Below are 21436 nucleotides of genomic sequence, written 5' to 3' on the forward strand. Positions count from 1 at the left end.
ACCGCAGGGGATATTTGAGTCAGCTGGGTCTGTGGTTACAACAGACAGCTGAGACAGCAGAAACTATGTCTCTTTTACACACACACACACAACATGTCTCAACTCTTCCATCAGCCTTTCATCAGCTTGACACCATGTGGGAACATCTAGATGACATATCCAGTGTTGCTGGCCTCTCATTAATCTCCATACTTAAGACACATGGAGTTAGCGTGACACACACCCAGCCTATGATTTAAATCTGACAATGGCACTCTCAAATAAACCAGCATTCATGACACATTTTACAAAAAAAAGTTTATTGAATTATTAACAACTGTACATGATCAGTGCTGACACAGTTTGCTACATACTTTGGTGTGAAGTCGAGAGGTTGTAAAAGGCAGGCGGGTCAGGGTTTGTATTGTACTAAAGACGGAGTTTACCACAACAGGTTCTGCTGCGGCCCCATGAAACGGACTCCAGTTCCCACAGTTAAAACAGTCCACATTTACACAAAAAGGTTTAAAAAAGCTGCTCTTCTCTCTTTCTCTCATGCGCACACACTTTCACACTAAGCTTCCACCAAAGTGCAGGCAATGAATAGATTCATTAGAAAACTGGCTCAACTGGTACAGAAGCGAATCCCCAATTGACTCTGATCACTCACCAAGGTGGTTTACATCAATCTGAGTGAAAACAGGGCTGCAGGCTCACTGGGGTGGGGCTCTACAGCAGAAATAAGCTGTCAATCACTGGGGTGAGTCATATCCCGTTTCAACAACAGTGAGCTATAGCGGGGCCGCTTATGGGATCAGTTGGCAAGTTACTCATCGCAGTGTGCGATTCATGCCGAGTCAGCATGTTACAATCACACTTCATTATCTGATTTCCTCTTTCCAACAAGACGCCACACAATGCAAAGGGCACAGAAAAGTAGTACAGTTAGTCATTCTCCAAGTTTAATAAATCGCTTTCAATTTACAAATGACTCTTCACTCTCCTCTGGGATGTTTGTGTCAGATTCCAACTTCCGCAGGATTCCAGTCTGATCCCGTTTCCATGAACAGCACATAGGCTCAAAAAGCAAAAAAAATATTTACTAAGATTGTTCTCGAAGGGGTTTTCCATGTGAGCCTTTTAGCAAATGGCCAGCCCAGAGAGTGTGCTTACAAAATCAAAAATTAAAAATTATGTCCTAATCTACATTCATCAAGCATTAAGGACATGAGGACAAAGAAACCCATCACAAGTATATCAGGACATGGAAATATATATAATTATATATTTATATATATACTTATAAAACGTCTTTATTACTCCATATATACACTTTTTAACAAATTGTCCAGGGAGCAGGAGGCTAAATTTGAAGCACTGCTTCATATTACATCACAGATCGTTCACTTTTTGTTCAAAAGGAAGGAAGGCGAGGGGGGAAAAATACTATGGAAGGAATAGGCACACACAATCCCATGAGCAGACCGAAAGCAAAGGCAAGACAATATTTACTACATTAGTGCCGTCAGGGAGTCCTTTGGACAGTTTAACACGTTTCTGCTTGGATCTGTAAAGGGCTGCTCCACTTCTGCAAGAATCCAGGTGTGTTAAAAATGAAAACATCTGGGAATCCAATCCCAGTGGACCAACCAAATCCTAACCTGGGTTCCTACTATAAAAGGAGGAAAAAGTGGAGGAGTGATCCCTTGAATCTGATCAAAATCAGGCCCAAAGCTCCATCCATAGGTCTTTACATCTGGTGAAGCAGTGAATTTAGTAGATCACTTCATACACAGTGGCCTTCTTGTCTCCAGATCCCGTCACAATGTACTTATCATCAGCTGAGATGTCACAGCTCAGGACAGAGGAAGACTCCTTGGACTGTGGAGGGAGGATAGCAGAAAAACAATTAGCCTGACATAATCAAACAGAGCCTCGGTGAAATCATAAACCACAGAGAAGTATGTCAACATCACTCCCTTCTAAATATTAACTGAAGAATTTACGCCACATTAAGAGGCAAATAGGTGTGTTATAAATAGACAATTGGCAACGTATCTGAGCGGTGCAGAGTTGCGTGATTTTTGCCTGGAGCAGGGAGACTTAAAACACTTTAAAAGGCTATCATCTAATTGCATGTATTGCAAGAATTCACCAAGTGTTACATAGTTTTAATGGATTATCAGCAGTCAGACTGAAAGAAAGATGGAAGGTGTGAAACTTTTCTCCCAATTAACCAAGCACACATTTCACTAAGCTAACTCTAACCATTGGGGATCAAACATAATAAACCCAGGTTGGAGTAGCAACAGAATGCTTTGTGCAGGAATTGACAAGTGTTATTTTAGTTATTTATATACTATTATAGTACAGCTTTTATTTTTATATTTTGTTTTCATTTTAATCTTAGTCTAAGTTTTTTGTCATTTTATTATGTGCTTTTGCCATGTCATGTTTATTTCTATTTAGTCTTATTTTATTTTTATTTCAGTTTTAGTAATTTTAGTACTTAAACTTCAGTTAGCTGCCCCCCCCCCCATCCCCCAATCCCCCATCTAATATTTAGATTTTATTTGATTTCAGCTTTAATTCAGTTTTAATTTATTCTACAATAGCTGATTTAAAACTGTGGTTTGTCAACTCCACTGACATACTCTGATGATTGATTTTTATGTGCATTATTTGACAAGGCCATTCAGACAGAGTAAGCTCAAAAATGGCAGCCTTGCACCAAACCATTAAACAAAAAGATGGCATTTTCTGTACAGCTGCAATTCCGAAGAAAAAATAAAAGCCATCACTCAATGACTCTATTAGGACAGGGACAAAAGTCCCAATGAAAGCCTGAAGAGAGAATCAATCAAACTCACACTACAACTCACACAAACATTTCCAATGTAATATGGACATTTGGAGCACCACTGTAGCAAGGGGGAGGGAATGAGGTATTGATTGACATACCTGGAAAATGCTGGCACCATAGGGAGTCCTCCAGGCATTCAAGAGATTGTCCTTCCCAGTGCTCACAAACCATTTACCTTTAGGAAATGGAACAAACACACATGCACTAATGGGTACAGAGTCAAGGTTGATCTAAATGACTTGATTCACTACAGCTCGACTTATTTGGAAGTAGAGTGGGCCATTAAGAGAGAGAGAGAGAGAGCTATGGGTGGTACAAAGTGCAACCTAGCAACCTAAAATGGAAAAACAGCACTGAATACCAAACTAAAGCTAAAGTGCAATTGTTTTCCCATGTCATGTCTCAGATATACTTCACAGTAAATCTAATGTTTTTTTGCTAAATTTATTCTCAGGTGCAAGACATCTATTCTACATATAAAAAGGTAGAATAACAGTGTCTTACCACAGTAGGCAAATTTGAGGGAGAGGACACAGCTCTCGTGCAGGTGCAGCTGGTACTTGTCAGGCTTGGTATGATGAAGCACCTCCACATTACTACTCTCCATTCCCACAGCCAGCCACTCGCCCGTCGGACAGTAGCCCAAAGAGAAGATCTGCATCAGAGCGCAAAGCACATCACACACTGATCTAAAAGCATATAGAGCACTTAGCATACAGACCATTAGTCATAATCTTTAAAATAATACATTTTTGCCACAGAAATATCACCTTTATATTATTATATACAATTAACACGCAACATGAATCAGCTCTTCTAGGGTTCAAACCTTGCCAAGTTATTCCTCTCTATTTATTACATAAAAGAAATTAGGTAACATTTTATGCTCATGTATCACAGGGCAAAGTATTCATGTGTAAGTGTATATGAAGTTTACCTGTGAAGTGAAGTCATGCTGCTGGAGCTGTCGTCCCTCTCTCAGGTCCCAGGACCGTACGGTGTTGTCCAGTCCACCTGTCCACAGTTTGGTGCCATCATGGGAAATGTCTATACAACTTGCCCCATCTGTGTGGCCCTGGAACTGCCTACATACAGACATATAGGCATTGTCTTTAAATGCATCAGTACAGTGTATTCATCTCTATCCACAAAGAGACATTATCTCATGTGGCATCCCTTGGTGTGCTTCCTACCTGACAAGGGTTTGGTTATGAAGATCCCAGACAGCAATATTTCCATCACTGCAGCATGAGAAGCAGACCTTGGCGTCTGGGCTAATCGCCAGCGCATAGCAGGCTGGGGCAGAAGAGGTGAGCTCAGCTTTGATACGGGGAGTCTGAGAGGCTAAATCCCATATGGTCAGAGTGCTGGCTTCACCTCCAACAATCAGAGTACGGCCATCCGGAAGCAGCTTACAGGAACGGATATAGTTATCCCTGTTCTAAAGAGAGAGAGAAGAGGGGAACTCATGTTGAGAGATGGACATTTTTGAAATGGTGCATTAAAAGAGGATTTTGGAAAAAAATGTTACAAAAGCAATTACATTTTTTTGTTTTTCACAAGAATGTGTACAAATATCCCTCTCTAGCCCCTCAATAATCAGGCTAAAGAGGTAGACCAATCAAAATGGCAGAGCTAAAAACAGTCCTTCAGCTCCCTGTTATTTGCTCTGGCTCTCTAAATCTTGTCTAACCTGTGTTTATGAAGGTTAATAGAGGAGAAGAGGCGGGCGATAAGAGGGCACAGAATGGTAAGTGGGTAGGGAAAAGCTTTTAAGGGTTTTTAGTTGCAGCACCAGGATGAAGCACATTTTCAAATTAGCAGGAGAATTCTAGATCTGTTCCTGAGGGAGATCAATAACTTCAGGCTTTCAGACAAATTAAATCACTTTATAATGGCCAAACAGCTCATCAAATACACAACTTTCTGCACTATGGAGCAAGCACAGGGACATGCACACACAAAAAAAAGCAAGTTATTTTGACAGAGGGGGATAATGGTGAGCCATCGTGGTATTTTCCCTTAAAATAACTACACATAGCTAACAGATTTGGTTCTTAGTTTGGCAGGGGGATTTAAAGGGAGGATAAAGATTAAAAATAGTAATGTTTAAAAAATTAAAGAGAGTGGATTTGTACTTCAGAAAGGATAATTTAAAAATAAGCCTGGTAATTTGTGTGGACTGATTAGACAACATCAATTTTTACCAGACAGTCGAGCTGCGAGACGGGGCTCTTGCTGCCGGGCTGACTGATGTCCCAGATCTTCACGCAGCCCTTGCCGCCAGTGTAGACGTGCCGCGTGGGGTTGCTGATAGTTACGGCGCACACCACCTCACCGTGGCTGAGTGTGTTGATCTGGCGGGCGTGACGGGGAATGCCTGGTCCAATCAGAGCGTCTGGAGGAAAAGGTACTGGCTGCATCTGGCCATCAGCGCTAACATGGAAGGAGTAGGCCCTATTTACCAGGACATGAAAGAATGAGACAAAAGAATAAGAATTATCAAAAATTAATAAATTCTCTTACACTACCATTCAAAAGTTAGTAAGATTTTTTTATGTTTTTAAAATAAATCTGTTAAACTCAGCCACAGCCAGGCTGCATTCATTTGATCAAAAATACAGTAAAAACATTAATACTAGAGTTGTCAAAAGTACCGACTGTTGAGCGGATTTGTAAACACCTCTGACTGGCCATTGTGTTCACGTGCTCATCGGATATGTCTGTGATTGGCTATAATTTGAATTTTAAAGCGGGAGCGTTTGTATCTGCGTAAGCACTCGGTGAAGGGCATCATTGATAATTATTTACAATGTTTTTGAAGCGTTGATCATTGAAGCCAATCACAGACATATCCAATGAGCACGTGAAACAAAGGCCAATCAGAGGTGTTTACGAATCAGCTCAACAGCACTCAAAGCATCACATTTTTAAAATCTGACTTGGTACTGAAGTCGGAACTCAATTTTTTTTATTAATACTGTAAAATTTTATTACAACTTAAAATGTAACAATAAAATGAACTGTTTTCTGTTTTGATATATCTTGAAAAGTAATTTCTTCCTTTCAGAAATCGTTCTAATATGCTGTTCAAGAAACATTTCTTGTTAAAAACAGTTGTGCTGCTTAATATATTTGTGGAAACCAGGGTTTTTCCAGGGTTCACTGATAAATAGAAAGTTCAAACGAATAGCATTTATTTTAAATGTAAATCTTTTCTAACATTATAAATGTCACTTGAGCAATTTAATGCATCCTTGTTGAATAAAATTATTAGTTTCTAAACTAGACTAAACTGATCTCAAACTTTTGAAAAGTAGTGTGTTATACATAGTTCTATATAGCTCAATAACAGCACTTACGGTTTCCCTCCAGGTATAGAGGTCAGACCGGGAGCACGCATGTGTGGATGAGGATCAAAGCCCGCCTGCAACACACAGACATCTTAGCATAAAGTAAAATGTGAGCAATACATTAGCTGCAAAACAAACCGAAACTGATTTGACAGTCTAATTTTTCCTGTATCAGCTCTACTGTAATATATTTTTAATATTCTAGTTGAGCACTTGTTTGCGCTTTCTCTCTCCCCTCAAGCCTTTACTAGACACCCTCAGACAACTGTTTTACTTCCCATGCAAACAGAGATGCAGAACAAACGCATTACAAATACAAAAGATAATATTTAAACAGAATGCTATCCTAACAGGGTATGCATGCTAACTTAGACTGAGTTATGGAGGAGAGCTGCTGAGGGACATTCTAGATCCTGGGAACCCAACTACCAGAATGTTTTAGATGTCTCACTAATTAAAACACCTGATTCAACATCTTAGCTTCCTTGTGCGTTGAATAGGGAGACATCTAAAACATACAGGGAGGTGGGTCCCAAGGACTGGAATTGAGAATCACTATCCTAGATGATCAGAAGAACAGGAAGTGAAGAAAGGAAAACTGGAACAGGACAACAAGCTTCTGCAACCCTTTAGAAATGTTTATGTAATCACAGAAAATGACATAGAAGTCTAACCATTGGTGAGCGTCCATAGGCAGCAGCGGCTGCAGCGCTCATCTGAGGAGAGATGTGAAGACCAGGGTAAACACCTGGACTGGTCAATGAGCCGTTCATCTCTGGGTGGTGACCCATCATGGCGAATGGAGCCCCATATGGCGCCGCAATTGACAATGGTGTACGTAGGGCAGGTGCTGATGGGAATATATGGAAAGAAAAAAAGAAAAGCCAAAAGTTGAAAAGCCATAACTATACACTCACACTTACAAGTTTGGCTGGTTAGAATAGATTAGTTCTATTGGCTCAAAAAGTTGTCCCATTAATAAAAAAAATGGTCACAATCTATAGGTTTAGACGAATGGGAATGCTTGATGAACGGAGAGATTTATAATGTGCACATTTACTACTTACCCAGCGCTTCCATGCCAGGTGGTTTTCCGGGTATGGGCCGGAGCCCAGGGGTGTTGCTGGTTCCTGGGGTGGGAGCGTCGTTGCGTGGGGTAGGGGTGTTGGACTTTAAACCTGGGGTGGAGGACTTGTCGTTCTGCAAGATGAAGGAACAGAGATGGAATTAACGAAGCTAAAGCTACATACCACAAATGCTCAGATCCAGAGAGCTCTCTCGCACTAATCCAGTCAAACACTGACAGCTCATTATAGCTGAGGAGGATAAAGCTAAACTTCAGACCGAACCCTTCCCTGAGACCTCATCCTCTCACTCATCTTTAATCACTCTCTCTTCTCTCTTTTCTCCTCTTCCCCTCTGAGGCTAGCTAAGCGCATTGAGATATTAGCCAAGGCTAGCAGCTAAGCCGCTGTTTGTCTGACAGTAGCTGATGTATTCATGTTACGCTTCAAACTGACATTTATGCTGCAGCTATAAAACTGCTGAGAGGAAGAGGGTTTGCAAATGTGCAGAGGCTTGACACCACAAACGCCCATCCTCTAGTCTTTAAGCCTTACATGTGGATGGTCCTTCACTTTAGAAGAGGGGGTGCTCCCAGAAGAGGCCACAGAAGCTGGGCTGTTGGGGGCATCTTTCTTCAGTGCTCTGGTCTTATCGAGTCCATTCTCAGGAGGAGAGTGAGACGGGCTGACCCTTGGAGTGGCTGGATCCTACATTGGGAAAGAGAAAAGTCAGTCACATACGAAAGAGATGTCATCCTCCAAACAAAAATGGAAAAGACATGTTAGTTTGTACCTCGTTAGACACATCCACGACTAGATCATCACTTTTGTCGCCATCACTGTCCTGTAGTGTATAAACAGTAGATGAATACTTTAGCGATTTAAGACAGTTATGGATTTTGTTGGGTTCAATAATAAATTTACAACAGGGTATGAGCAAAATTTATAAAAATGAAATGTACACTACAGTTTAAAAGTTTGGAGTCGGTGAGATTTTAAACGTTTTTGAAAGAAGTCTCTTATGCTCATCAAGGCTTCATTTATTTGATCAAAATAAAGTAAAAACAGAAAAATTCCAAAATAAATTAAAATAACCATTTTCAATTTATTATATTATATTAATATATTTTAAAATGTAATTTATTCCTGCAAAAGCAAAGATTCATTTTCAGCAGTTATTACTCCAGTCTTAAGTTCAGAAATCATTCTAACATGCTGATTTGATGCTCAAGAAACATGTGTTAATATTATCAATGTTGGAAACAGTTGTGCTGCTTAATATTGTTGTGGAAATTGTGATGCATTTTTTCTGGACTCTTTGATGGATAGAAAGTTCAAAAGGACAGCATTTATTTTAAACAAAATTCTTTTGTAACAATGTAAATGTCTTTACTTCTACTTTTGATCATTTGAATACATCCTTGCTTAAGTGTTCATTTTCCTAAAAACATCTTACTGACTACAAACTTTTAAACAGTAGTATAGGTTTTTGCTAAAAATGTAACAGCAAAATGAAAATGCACGATTTAGGGACGCACAATATATTCGTATAACATTGTTCAGACTATTTATAGTTTGTAGATTACATTTGCAGTCAGGTAAAATTAATATTTAAAACACTAATATAACACTGCTGAATGTAATTGTATCAAAATTAATATTTTTCATACTGTATAACTGGGGCTGTATAGGACAGAAGCTTACATATCGGCTCATGTTGTCCTTCTCCTCCACTCTGCGTTTTTTCGGGTCCAGACTGTATTCAGACGAGCCTCTGTGTTTCTCACTGGCTCTCAGACTGTCTGACGGTGATACTGAATTATTCTGTAGAGACAGAAAAAGAAAAAAAGTTGATCAGAACAAATCACAGAGAAAAGCTCATCACTGTGCACTTGCTGGCAATACAAACTCTTAATGTTCCCTTAAAATAACATTACATTTAAAGGATAAGTATATTTCCCACTTGAGTCTAATCAATATTTCAGGATCCTCCTTTAAAAGGTGTAATTGAGAAACTCAAATTGATAGAACCCCCTGAACACCATGTAGCATACATATATTTATATATTCAGGTTTATTACATTTTAAACACTCCATGTAAGAACTTCTCCCTCAGTATAATGTAACAGGCACTTTAGGTTCAGCTCATTAGCTGCAGACAGTCAGCTATGCTCAGGATGGCCAAGGCTCTCAGCAGCACAAATACAAATATCAGAGGCGACATGGGGCCACCGGTGGCTTTGAGTGAGCCATGTGTGTAAATTCCTCCCTCGTACAAGGTAAACACGGAAAAGCGAGGGGGTTAAGCCCCAGGCCCTGTTAGATCACCCCGTACTCCCTGGCAATGAGGAAGTGAGAGAGCGTGGGGCCTGCCAAGCAAGCAAGCCCAGGCCCCATGAAGCAAAGCAGGCGGGACAGCTGAGCAAACTATCCCTGAAGAGTGAGGCCTCTAAACCAGCCTGACCACACCACACTTCAAACATTCTGGGCTAACCCCGCAGCCCTGGGCAACCTGCACCGAGCATTACACAACATGAATGCGCCAAAATGGACAGCAGGGTCAAGCGAAAACTGATCTCTGCGGCACAGAGAGGGGGAGAGAGAGAATAACAGTGAAACGCAAACACCAGACCAGAATAAACGGCCCTTCACCCTGAGAGTTAACCAGCCAGACGACAGCTTGTTTTCCTACCCTCCCGCACATGCCCATCCCAACTAAAATGCAGCAAAAAGCCACCCTTTCACCACAACTAGTGGGCCTTAACTGAGGCCACAGCAGAGAAGGCAAGTCCATGCACGGCCCTCTAACAAGACCACTCACTTCCTTTATTGTCATATTCATATATAAATCCCAATTTTTGGCCAAATTGTGGAGCCTTCCAAATAAGCACAGCAAACCTGGGTTTTCACCACAAAAAAATAAGAACGTATACTTAAAACTGAGAAAGTGTGTGTAGATACAGTAGGAGAAAGTAAAAGCAGAAAGGACAGGAGAGGAGAATCTAAAAAAAGCTTCATTGCCCAGAATGCAGTGAGAATGGCAGTGGCTGAGTGGCGCTCCCTCTGTGAGCACGGCTGGGCAGACGGGCACCATCTCTGGGCCAGAGAGTGCGGCCCTGCCAGGGCATGATCTCAGTGCCAAGCCCACACTCTCAGTCTGACTGACAAACCTCTATTCATGCAGAGAGTGAAGGGGAGATAGATGAAAAGGAGGATGTGGTTGGGCAAAAGGAAGTGATCTCCAAGGCAGAAGGAACTCCATGCTCTCCTGGAGACGACACAAAGGAATCCCAGCAGCTTAAACCCCACTCACAAACACTCTACAACAATCTCAGTGTTGCTTTTGTCAGCATTAAGCAGCCCATTTCTCTCCCCACCCCCTTCTACTGCTAATCCAAAAGTAATAAATAGACCTAGACTGCTCTCTCAGCCTGACAGGGAGCAAGCGAGCAACTGAGCGTGTATGTGTGCATCTCAGCTGCGGGTTTAATAGGCTGACCTTTTAAGACAGGCTTAACGTGACTCAATAAGCAAAGTCAGAGCGGTGCTATCAGATGACCCGTGACAACAGGAAGTCCTGGCGGGCAGAGAGCAGGATGGCCACTGCTGCACTAAGCGCTAATCAGCAGCAGAGTCTGATTTCTGCAGGCATGACTGCACCCATTCAACACACACACATACACAAAACTCTATTGCCAAGTCAAACCTTTCTGCATATCCAGTTTAAGAGGTGAAATGGGGCAATATGGCATGTGGGAGATAGGGAGAATTTAAGTGGTTATATGAAAACTTCAAATAAACATGGCAAGAGGTAGGCACAGAGGGAGAGAACCAGAGCTGTAAAGGAAAAAGAGCAAAAGGAACGAATGAAAAAGCAGTTAACAAAACTGAAGAAACAAAGGAGGCGGCAATGAGATATGGTTGAAAGAGTAAGGTTTATCTGAGCCAAGAGCTGCAGACATGAACAGTGGGTGAGGACAAATCCTTTAAGATAGAGAGTCAAAGTCTTTTTTAATTGTGATGAAATTATAGCGCTGCTAATCCCTGGCCTGTGCTTTTGCGCATTTTTTACCTGGATTAAAAGCAGGATTATACAGCAGGCTCCCCTCTTTTTATTATTATTATTATTTTTTTAAAGCTTAGTGTGCCCTAATGCTGCCTGCTCGGCTCTCCTCGCGCTGTTAACGTACCACTGACTTCTCTGCAAGATGTCAGGACTTAAAGGAATAGTTCAATGAAAAATAAAAATTCTGCCATGACATATTTCATCCTTATTCCAAACAATTACTTTTGTGGAACACAAAAGGAGTAATGTAAAAGCCTTTTTTTACTCACAATCACAAACAACAGCTTTAAATTGGGTGACAATTTAAAAACTTCCACATTTTAAGTAATAAAGCATGTTTTTGTAAAGAGTCAACTGAATGGTGTACACTCATGAAATGAATACTGTACTCTAGGGGTGTAATGATTCTCAGTTTAAAAAAAAACAAAAAACGAACTGTTCAAGAAATCACTCTTTACTAAGTTTATATGCAGTGTTATTTTATATTTGATTACTTTATTCAGTTTCTGTACCTGAAAACGAAAATGTTAGATACCTGTAAAGCATTGTTTATTTTATTTGTATATTAGCTCTCATGTATTTATTTGTGCTGTTTTGACATTGTCCTATTTTTAACTGAACATAGCACATACCGAACTGTACCGAAACTGTGATAAAAAACCGAACCGTGAGTAATCTAAAACATTGCACCCCTACTGTACTCATAATAGTTTTCTATAAAAAATGTATTTTGTAGTGTGCAGGTGTTTTAATAAATATCATAGAGAATCCTCACACTCACTGACTGTGGTCTCTGTAGATACGCTAGCGGTATAGTGTTTGGTGTTGCAAAGAGTGAAAATTACACTTGTTATCGTTAAAATTAGCACTTATTATCGTGCTTAACCAGCAGAGACAACGGGAAAATAAATGTAAAAAACAGAAAGACCAATGAAAACAAAAACAACGAGTGTAAATATGGCATATACGTACAAAGTAGAAAGAGAAGAGAAGAAGAAAATCCTGAGTAGTGATGGCAAAATTGCTTATTTTTTTGTTGAACAGGTAAGGGAATTAACTGTACACTGTTCAACTCACTAGTATTAGTGTAATTTACATAAAATTCAGAGATTATCATGCTGATCTGTTTTGACAGATGGCAGTGCAGTGTCTAACACCATTGTGGTATCGGTACTAAACATACACAAAGAACAGCGATACGAACGCTAGCTAAAAAGCTACTGAATGCACAATAAAAAAAATAAAAAAAAAGACACAAAAGTCTAAATAACTCATGTAAAGCCTTCGGCACCATACAGCAGTTTTGTGTGAGGAACAGATTAAAATTGAAGTTATTTGTGGGGAAAAAAGGCAAATAGACAGAATCAGAAACGAAGAACTCACCGTGCTAGACTCCCGCTCTTTATCCAAAGGAGAATGATGAAGATGATAAAAGAAACAGAAAGAAAAACATCAAGTCAGCATTTACATTTATTTTCTTACCAAATCATGAGCGTTCTTGCTTCAGGACATTTGTTTTTGTTTTCTCTTCAGTGCACGAGTGAGTTACCTCTGTGCTCCAGGTCATGGTGGTTCTTCTCATCTTTGACTGGTAGGTGTGCCTGACTGCCCAGAGCTCCCAGCGCCAGCAGACCTGATCCTGAACCTGTGACTGGAGGGATGCCTGGGGGCTGTAGCCCCGAGGGGTGAGGGGGCAGCTGGACTGGGGGTCCGTGGGCAGCATGAGAAAGGTGCTGAGCCTGGAGCTGCTGCTGCTGTCAACACACACATTTACATCAAGTGGGTCGGATGGAAAAGGCATATGGACAGCAAGCACTGAATAAAGGTGACCGGTTAAGCCCCTCTCTCACAGGATGCATGGAGAGGAACACTGGCACCCTAACTCCTCCATTAGTGGCTGGATCAAAGCAGGACACTCTTCACAAGGACATGTCCTCCTTGAGCTCAGCGGGAGCAGCTCACTCCAACACATACTACAGACTTCTAAACGTATGCACTGCTCTTGAAAATCCACACTATGTAACATGCATCTTTTTGCAACAAACCAGGAAATGCACAAAACTTTTACTAAATACATTTCAAACAGGCTTGATTTATACACACTCCCTTCTTACACAAGAGGCAAAATGAAAATGAGATATTTGTTCACTAAATCAATATGTAGACATACATTAACACAAAGAGTCAAGTGAGTTTAGTGAAATGTTGGTAAACACTGCAGTCACCTCACAGCCCATAATATTTCTGAGTTTACACACAGATGTAAACCATCACATAGGCTACGCTGCTCCTCCATGCCTCCTTAACAACAGCCAATGAGATGTGCCATTCTATGTTTGTGTTAATTTAAAAGTAACACGTGGTGTCAAAGCAGTGGCTGTTTACAGCTGAGAGAGAGGAAGATGTGATGCAACTGAAGAGATCAGGTAAATTTGTGTTTCATTTTGTGATTTTAATCCCATCTGAATCAAACATTATGTTGTTCCTTGCTAAATGTCTGAAAAAAATATGGAGAAAATTTGTACAGTGTAATAAATGTATAATTTACAACCAAGATAATTTCGCTTTATTAATGTTTCTAACACATACATTCACTGCACATGAGCTTCCCACATCTACAGTAGACAGACACACCCACATTAGCAATAACTACAGAAAAGCCAATTCAGTTCAAATCAGTACTTTAATAATTGTAAATCAAAATAATTCAGTCCATATAATGCTTAAAAATACTGACATTCATTCAATGTCAGATAAAAAGCTGAATTACACTACCATTCAAAAGTTTGTACGACTCAGTACGAATTTTTGTAGGAAAATAATACTTTTGCTCAGAAGGAGAGGACAGATTCCATCGATGCCACAACATTTTAAAATATTAAAATAGTTATTTTAAATGGTAATAATATTTCACAATATTGGCATTTCACTATTTTTTGATCAAATAAATGTAGCTTTTGTTAGCACATGAAACTTATTTTAAAAACAAAACAAACAAAAAAACTTTTGAACAGTAGTGTACATACTGTATATATTAGACTTGTGAATAGACAACTGATAGTAATCTAAGATTGTGGCTCTAAATACATAAACATTTTTCTCATGCAAAATTTAATGCATTTAGTTTTAATGCATTCAGTTTTTCTTTTAAGCAAACAAAATGTGTATCAAATACATTTTATTGATGCGTCAGCAGTCCTGCAGTGATCATCTAAAGAACACTAATATATATTTATAAACCCGTGTGAGCAAGCACTATTATTCCCGCAGTAAAAAACCATTGCTTTGACACCACTGACTGAAGGAAGAACAATGCTGAACATAAACACACTAGCTAACAGAAGCGTTAAGATCTAAAGAATGTTGGGGTGTCAGCTTCACTTCAAAAACCCCAATATAACACACACAGTCTGTCTTCAGCACTGACCATCAGAGAAGGGTAGACAGCATGAGGCTGCTGCTGATGAGAGAAAAAGAGACGAGCATGTCATTACATGCTCACATAGACAGTCACTCATGAATAACACATCACTACTTCACAAATCCACCCAGGCACACCATGCTGACCAACACTATTTTAGCAATGAAGGGTGCTTTTGAATTTAAATGTGTTTTTCTAACCTTAGCACAGTGCTGAACACCCTTAACCTTCCTAGAAATTAAGTTAGTAAACCGCTAATAGTTTAAAAGTGGCAAATAACTGGCTGAACATTCGCCTTTATTGTTATAAGCCATGTTTTGAGACAGACTGAGGCCATTTATGCTGCTAGTGTGAAATCTGAAATGCAAATGAACAGAAACAGTATGCAAAGTGAATCTGGTGTTCTGTATCAAAACAAAGAGCAAACCAGCAGCAAACCTCAGAGTCAGCCACTAATGTTTTACATGAAAAGCATTAACATACACATTGACTTCTACATAAAAATTAATACAATTTATGAAATGAAGATCAAGTTTGGCTTTATCACACCTGAATTAATATCCATCTCAAGTGGTGATTAAGTTAATGAATTGCAATTTCTCTGATAAAAAAAAAAAAAAAAAATGCGATTGCAATTTAAAATGACTGCACAATTTGGTGAAATATTTTTGTGATTATATATCAATATGACTTAATAAAAATAATAATGATATAGCAATACCCTCATGTCATGATTCGATACATATCACGATACTGAACTCACAATACGATATTGCGATACTTCAAGACACAAGGTAAAAGGTTAACAAAAAAATTAACTGTTGATTAAAATGCTAAATTTGGTATTACATTGGGGGTGGAAATGAATAGCCTTGGACTTGGTACTGGTAAACCAATGCACAGGACAATGTTGATACCAGAATAAAAATATTCATGATTCTGAAGCTAAAAATGCAGAAAAATACAAATACGCTTGCACTGTCATTGACTAGATACATTTAGAATAATGTAGGACTCTTTTTACTGGTAACACAAGACATTTGGCATTATCAGGCCCCACAAATATTCCCCCATTGCACTATTATACATTATATTCAAAATTCTATACAGTAGTTTAATGTAGAACTGACACTAAAACTCTGTAAACTTGAACCCCTACCCTCCCCCCACCAGATACATATTGTTGCATTTTCATATTGCGATATATTGTGACATGATATATTGTTACACCCCTAAAAAAATAATGATAAATGTTTTGTAATTTATTTTTTTTTACTACTAATAATTGAAATGAAAAACAATGAGACATTACTACACTGTATTAATACTGAACCAAGTCACACTAAAAATATTGAACAAAAAGAACAGTACCATGCTTCACTCTGAAACATGCAGCACATACATTTAATTATATCGCAACCCTTGTGATTTGATTATCGCATTATGCCATTTCACGTTTTCAATTTTATTTTGAACAACCGTGCAGCCCTAACATCTGTAATATGTGCGTGTGTTTTATTTATACTGTTGCATCATTAACCCAAGAACTCAATGGCAGCAACTTATTGGCAAAGCCACAGACATGTACAGCACTACCACTTTAACAGGTCAGTCGTACCGCAGACTAAAGCTTTCATGGGCGTCTCTATCCTCTTGCTAACCCACTTATTTGCCTCTGCCCCTCCCTGTGGATATCACTCCCTCTCACAATGTCTCTATCTCTCCTTTCACAATCTTCCTTATCCTCTCCCTTTCTCTCTCTCCGTGCCAAACGCTGCTGGCTCCTGATTAACAGTGAATCTTTAATGACCCCCCCCCCCCCCCCCCCCCCCCCCCTCCCCCTTCACCAGGGCACACAGATTGATCTCCTGCCATCTCACCAGCCAACAAATAAAAGCTTGTTTTTTTCTCTCAAGCCTGTGAGGATGTGTGTTAATTCCTGCAACAGTGCGGCAAGTGTCTGCCTGACTACATCTATTTATCCACCATCATGATGACCATGTGACTGCTAAGTGTGTGTATGCGTGAGCTGAAGCAACAAGCCCTGCCCCCATGCCTCCCCCACCTCTTGCCAAGCTGCTCTGCTGAATGGCTAGCTGTTAAATGATGGAGCCCCGTCGACAGTTGCATTCAGGCAGATTCGAGGAAGCAATTACCTTGAAAACAGGGGTCAGAGTCTTGGCTCATTTGCCTTAATTGAATTCCAATATCTGGCTCTGGCTGTCCTGACCCAGCTCAGGACCTCCTACCCACAAGCCCAGCCCAGGCTAATCAAAGCTGGGTAACCACACTCACCACAGGAAAAACACCAAGAACTATTACATGCGCATTCAAAGTTTGATAAGGTGGAATAAAACTATAATTTGTCTATTTAAAATGAAATGCGAATGGTTTAAGGCCTGTTCAAACAATTGTCTACCTTGTTCAATGCGGAAGAAAGCCATTTTTTGTGAACGTGCGAGAGATTTCCCACTATAGGAAAATACTAGAACAACAAATTGCAGTAAACAGTAAACTACTTTGCGCTACAAAACAGTGTGTTTGATTACAATAATATATTAAAACAATACGATAAATACCAGTGTGAAATATCAAGCAGCATAACAGATGTCAGAATCAGAATCCACTGGAATTTAAAGAGCTTGAGCATTTAAATCTGAAGATGGCATAACTGCGCACACTTTTATAATAAACAGAACATTATTATTAGCTGGTGAGGACACTAATATTACATTATAGTTATCTTTATAGTTTATGTTTTTGATGTGAATGGGCCTTTAGTCTGACTGAAATTGCATTACTTTGTTTTTTGAAAAGTCTGACTAACAGACCTAGACTGTCAAGCATGTATACACACTTGTCAGAATACAACTGACTTTAGCGTTGTGCGCTTGCTCTGAACGACACCTTCAATTATTCAATTACACATTGTGTCATGTATATTTGGACAGAAAGATGAAGACTGTAGCTTGACTACACAAAAAACTGCTATTGCTTGCTTAACTGTGCATGTAAGAGTACTTCTGTTTATAGTCTACTGACCTACAGGACTGCATAATTTTGATTTAAATAAAAAAAATATTATCAATTAAACGTATTGGTTGGACCCGTTTACTTTCCCAAAAATCTAAGGCTGTAATTCAAGTAATGTTTGTGTTGCCCAAGTCAGTAGGAAGCTTCTCAATGCTCCTTAAAACAAGCTCTTTAAAGTATTTAACATGGGTAATCACAGACAACCCTGACAGAATTAGACTTCTCCCTTTGTGTGATCAAAACAAGAGCTTAACTACACAAGCCCAAACACGTCTTTCTCCACATGCATCTCAAACCCTGTGACAAACAGACACACAGATCGGCACATATTGACCAGACAAAAACGACGGCTTAAAAAGGCAAACAAAATGGTGTAAACATCACATTACAAATTAAAACAAAGTAAAAATCAGACCATGACGGGCAGGAGCAAATCTGCAGCAGGAGACTGATGGGACTAAGACACGCCAACAATCCTGATCTCCTCCCAGAACACAAGTATAAACAGCTGTTTAAGAGCTGCTGAAGTGATACATGTTGGATTTAAGGTTTTACAGTGGAGGATTACGACTGACGTATCACCTTTGGCCCCACCTGTGGGAGAAGGCTAATTTAGCTGCTTCTTTAAGAGCAAATTTGATCTTTATTACTACACACTATAAATCCAATTGTCATTTAGGAGCCAGGCATGAATGCATTAGTACAATGAGCTGCATGTGTGCAGGTTTGTCCCTGGCCCTGGTCAAATGAAGGAGAAAGAGGGGTATACACACGGTGAGAGGCAGATTGGGAAGTCCACGTACCCCGATGATGGCATTCAACTCGGTCATTGTCACTTGCTTAGCACGTTCAACAGCCTGTGCGACCTGCTGTTGGTGCTGGAGGAAAGAGAAAAGAAATCAATACACAGCAAATAATCATGGGCTAACGGAAATAAAGATAGCTAACAGCTCATTTTATAAAAAGAGATGGAGAATATTTACCTCTTGTGACAAAAAAGGCATTATTTGAGCAAGAATTGCATTTAGCCGTTTGGCAATCTCAGTCTGAAATAGAAAAAGAGAGACATACAAACAGTGCGGTTATTAAATGTTGTCAGCTCTTCTCTAATCACTCAAATGTACTTAATTCCCAACAGCAAGTGCTCTGAAACCCTCATGTTACTTTCACGTTGCTGAATGCTCTAATCAAGCCTCCGTGGATCTAAAGGAGGCATGATGGGATACCTCCAGAACTCCTGATTAATGAAGTAAAAATTTCAGAAACGTCTGTTTTCGCTAATGTTGCCATGTGTCTGATTCGGCGCATAATGAATATGAGGCTCTTTGAGGGCTGGTATGGTGTGTGCGGCTCACAAAGCCAAACAGCGCTCCAGCACACTGCTACTGAAACAGATCTGGCCAAATCCACAGCTCTGCCAGGCCAAGATGGGCAGAAGGCCTGCGGTGCCCATCTGGCCAAGAGATGGAGAGAGCGAAGGAGAGATAAAGGAAGGTGGGGGGGAGGGGTCGTCTGGCCTCAACCACCCCACCACCCCCTCATTACCCAGACAGATTATTTCATTAAGATGCTGAAATATGCTAATGCTGATTTGGTGCTGGGAGATTAACGATGGCAATACTGAGCAATTACCATTTTTCCCAATGCTCCCATTCCAGCAGCGCAGGAGGCGAGGAACCAGAGCCCTACAGCAATATTCAAAATGACTTTTATTGATATGGAGAGACGGACAGGGTAATCAGCCAACGTGCTCTGGTTCTCCTGCATTACTCACAGCTACCTGAAGTCCCCAAGAGCTATATTTCATCATGAGCTATGCTAACGCTTCAGGATGAAAGGGAGAGAAGGGAAAGGAGAGAATGAGGGAGGGGGGAGAGGAAGTATGGGGCGGTGAACAAATTGATTATAGGTTGGAGCAGATGGCCCAGCAGGTGAGGGAGGAGAGAAATTTCTCTTTCTTTCACTGCAAGCCACATTCCGTTCATTTTTTGGCAGCGTGACCTCGGTGCCTGTGGGAGGGTGCTGACCCTGGCACTCTGATGGATTCGGTCTCTCTTTAGAGCGGGTGAGAGTGGATGTGTTCTGACCTGTGATGAACTGTCTCTAGGGACGTGAACAAAGGATCTAAGCCCTCTCCACACCCCTTCAGAGTCATTGAGCTATTAATGCTTTTTCAGCCCAGCTTTGCTACACAAACACACACTCCTTCACAAAACAAATGCATACAACAACAATCTGTTGGCATCTAACCAAAAGAAATATTCAAGCATAAAAACGGTGCCTGCCCTCATACACACACAGTCCTTTTTCCTCGCTCACTCCATCAGTTCACCCCCTCCTCTAGGCTTCCATTCCTGTATGCCACTCTGAGGTTGCCACAGCAACCGGCCCACCCCTATCTCTCCCTCAGATCATTATGTAAATTGGAGCTCTGCTTGACCATAACAGGCAGTAAAATCATATTACGCGCACAGGGGCAGGTCATTAAATTGAATTTTCGGCCTGTCGATCAGATCAACTCAGCAAATTAATGTGGGATGAAAGGGAGCAGAGGGGGGAGTGGGGAGTAACGGCTTGTCTTTCATGGGTGGGGTGAAGTTAGTGTGTGTGTGTGTGTGTGTGTGTGTTAAGAGAGGGAAGATTGAGAAACACAAGCCCTTATGTCTGAGCCAAAAAACCCTGGTGACCGTCCAAAGGAGAAGAAATTCCACAGTAATTATCAGAAGCGACTTTTCTACTGATAAACGGCATACATGACTTGTTAGTACACAACACCATGTACCACAGCATCCAAGCTTTAGCAAACAGCCTCCTGTTGTGATGCCGGCTTGAATCAAACAATGCGGATTGTGATACAAATATCTACATTAAAAAAAGGGGAAAAAACAAAACAAAAACACTTTAGGTAAGACAAGGGCGAATCTCACGAAAATAAAAATGTCTATGCTTAATGATCTTACAAATATAAAAATTAAAGATTTTTTGCATTGTGACATTGACTATTAAATGACATTTTATCCTCCAATCTCATTATCATGATTAAAAAAAAATAAATACTGTACTATTACAGTAAAAAAAAAAAGAAAAAAAAAAGAGAGAAACAATTTAGAGGAAACTAAGGGAATTACCAAAGAACAAACAAAAAGAAAACAGAAAAGTTACCTAGACATATTACTGTAATGATAAACTAAGAAAGAAAGCAACAAAATTGTGCAAATAATCTTAATGGATTTTTTTTTTTTTTTTCCCTTTATGCAAAATAATTTCTTTCTTTTGTTTTCTGAGACAAAATGTGACCTGGGGATGTTTTTTGTACGTGTGTGATTCACCCTTGATAGAGTCCGTAAAACAAGCCAAAGGGATTTTAATCCGAATCACTTCACACAAACTAAACTACTACATACATTAACCTCAGATTAAACCACTGCACCATGGGAAGAGAACAGGAAGTGTGGTATTGCTGAGTGCTGTAAGCTACTAGAACAGCTCCCACACAGGCTGATGAAAAAAAAAAAAAAAAAAAAAAAAAAAAAAAAAAAATAGGGCACAGGGAGTGAAAACAAGGCCCTTCAGCAGAGAGAGGCTTTCTGCTCAGCTTCACAATCCCAGGTGCTCAGTGCTGTCAAGCAGCATGTGAAGAGCTCTCACACACAGCCT

At 40.1% G+C, this 21436-nt stretch overlaps 1 protein-coding gene across 14 annotated transcripts in view; it reads right to left on the reverse strand.

The window, feature by feature from the left end:
• Window positions 1-277: 277 nt before the first annotated feature.
• The window catches only part of tle3b (TLE family member 3, transcriptional corepressor b), a 30593-nt gene continuing 9434 nt past the window's right edge, over window positions 278-21436 (reverse strand). For 7 of the 14 annotated variants that reach the window (XM_051898640.1, XM_051898641.1, XM_051898639.1 and 4 more), the window contains exons 6-22: window positions 18763-18825; window positions 18553-18657; window positions 14753-14785; window positions 12875-13079; window positions 12709-12725; window positions 8964-9083; window positions 8053-8103; window positions 7815-7967; window positions 7263-7395; window positions 6870-7045; window positions 6205-6269; window positions 5050-5299; window positions 4036-4283; window positions 3780-3927; window positions 3347-3497; window positions 2941-3017; window positions 278-1860 (exon numbers count right to left, since the gene is read on the reverse strand). In XM_051898640.1, the coding sequence (XP_051754600.1) occupies window positions 1753-1860; window positions 2941-3017; window positions 3347-3497; window positions 3780-3927; window positions 4036-4283; window positions 5050-5299; window positions 6205-6269; window positions 6870-7045; window positions 7263-7395; window positions 7815-7967; window positions 8053-8103; window positions 8964-9083; window positions 12709-12725; window positions 12875-13079; window positions 14753-14785; window positions 18553-18657; window positions 18763-18825 (2103 nt within the window). In that variant the 3' untranslated portion in view covers window positions 278-1752. The remainder of the gene's footprint in view (window positions 1861-2940; window positions 3018-3346; window positions 3498-3779; window positions 3928-4035; window positions 4284-5049; window positions 5300-6204; window positions 6270-6869; window positions 7046-7262; window positions 7396-7814; window positions 7968-8052; window positions 8104-8963; window positions 9084-12708; window positions 12726-12874; window positions 13080-14752; window positions 14786-18552; window positions 18658-18762; window positions 18826-21436) is intronic. The other 7 variants (XM_051898644.1, XM_051898643.1, XM_051898646.1 and 4 more) reach the window with 7 other exon arrangements.

The sequence above is a fragment of the Ctenopharyngodon idella genome, chromosome 7 (genome assembly GCF_019924925.1).
Source record: "Ctenopharyngodon idella isolate HZGC_01 chromosome 7, HZGC01, whole genome shotgun sequence".
NCBI classification, from domain to species: domain Eukaryota; kingdom Metazoa; phylum Chordata; class Actinopteri; order Cypriniformes; family Xenocyprididae; genus Ctenopharyngodon; species Ctenopharyngodon idella.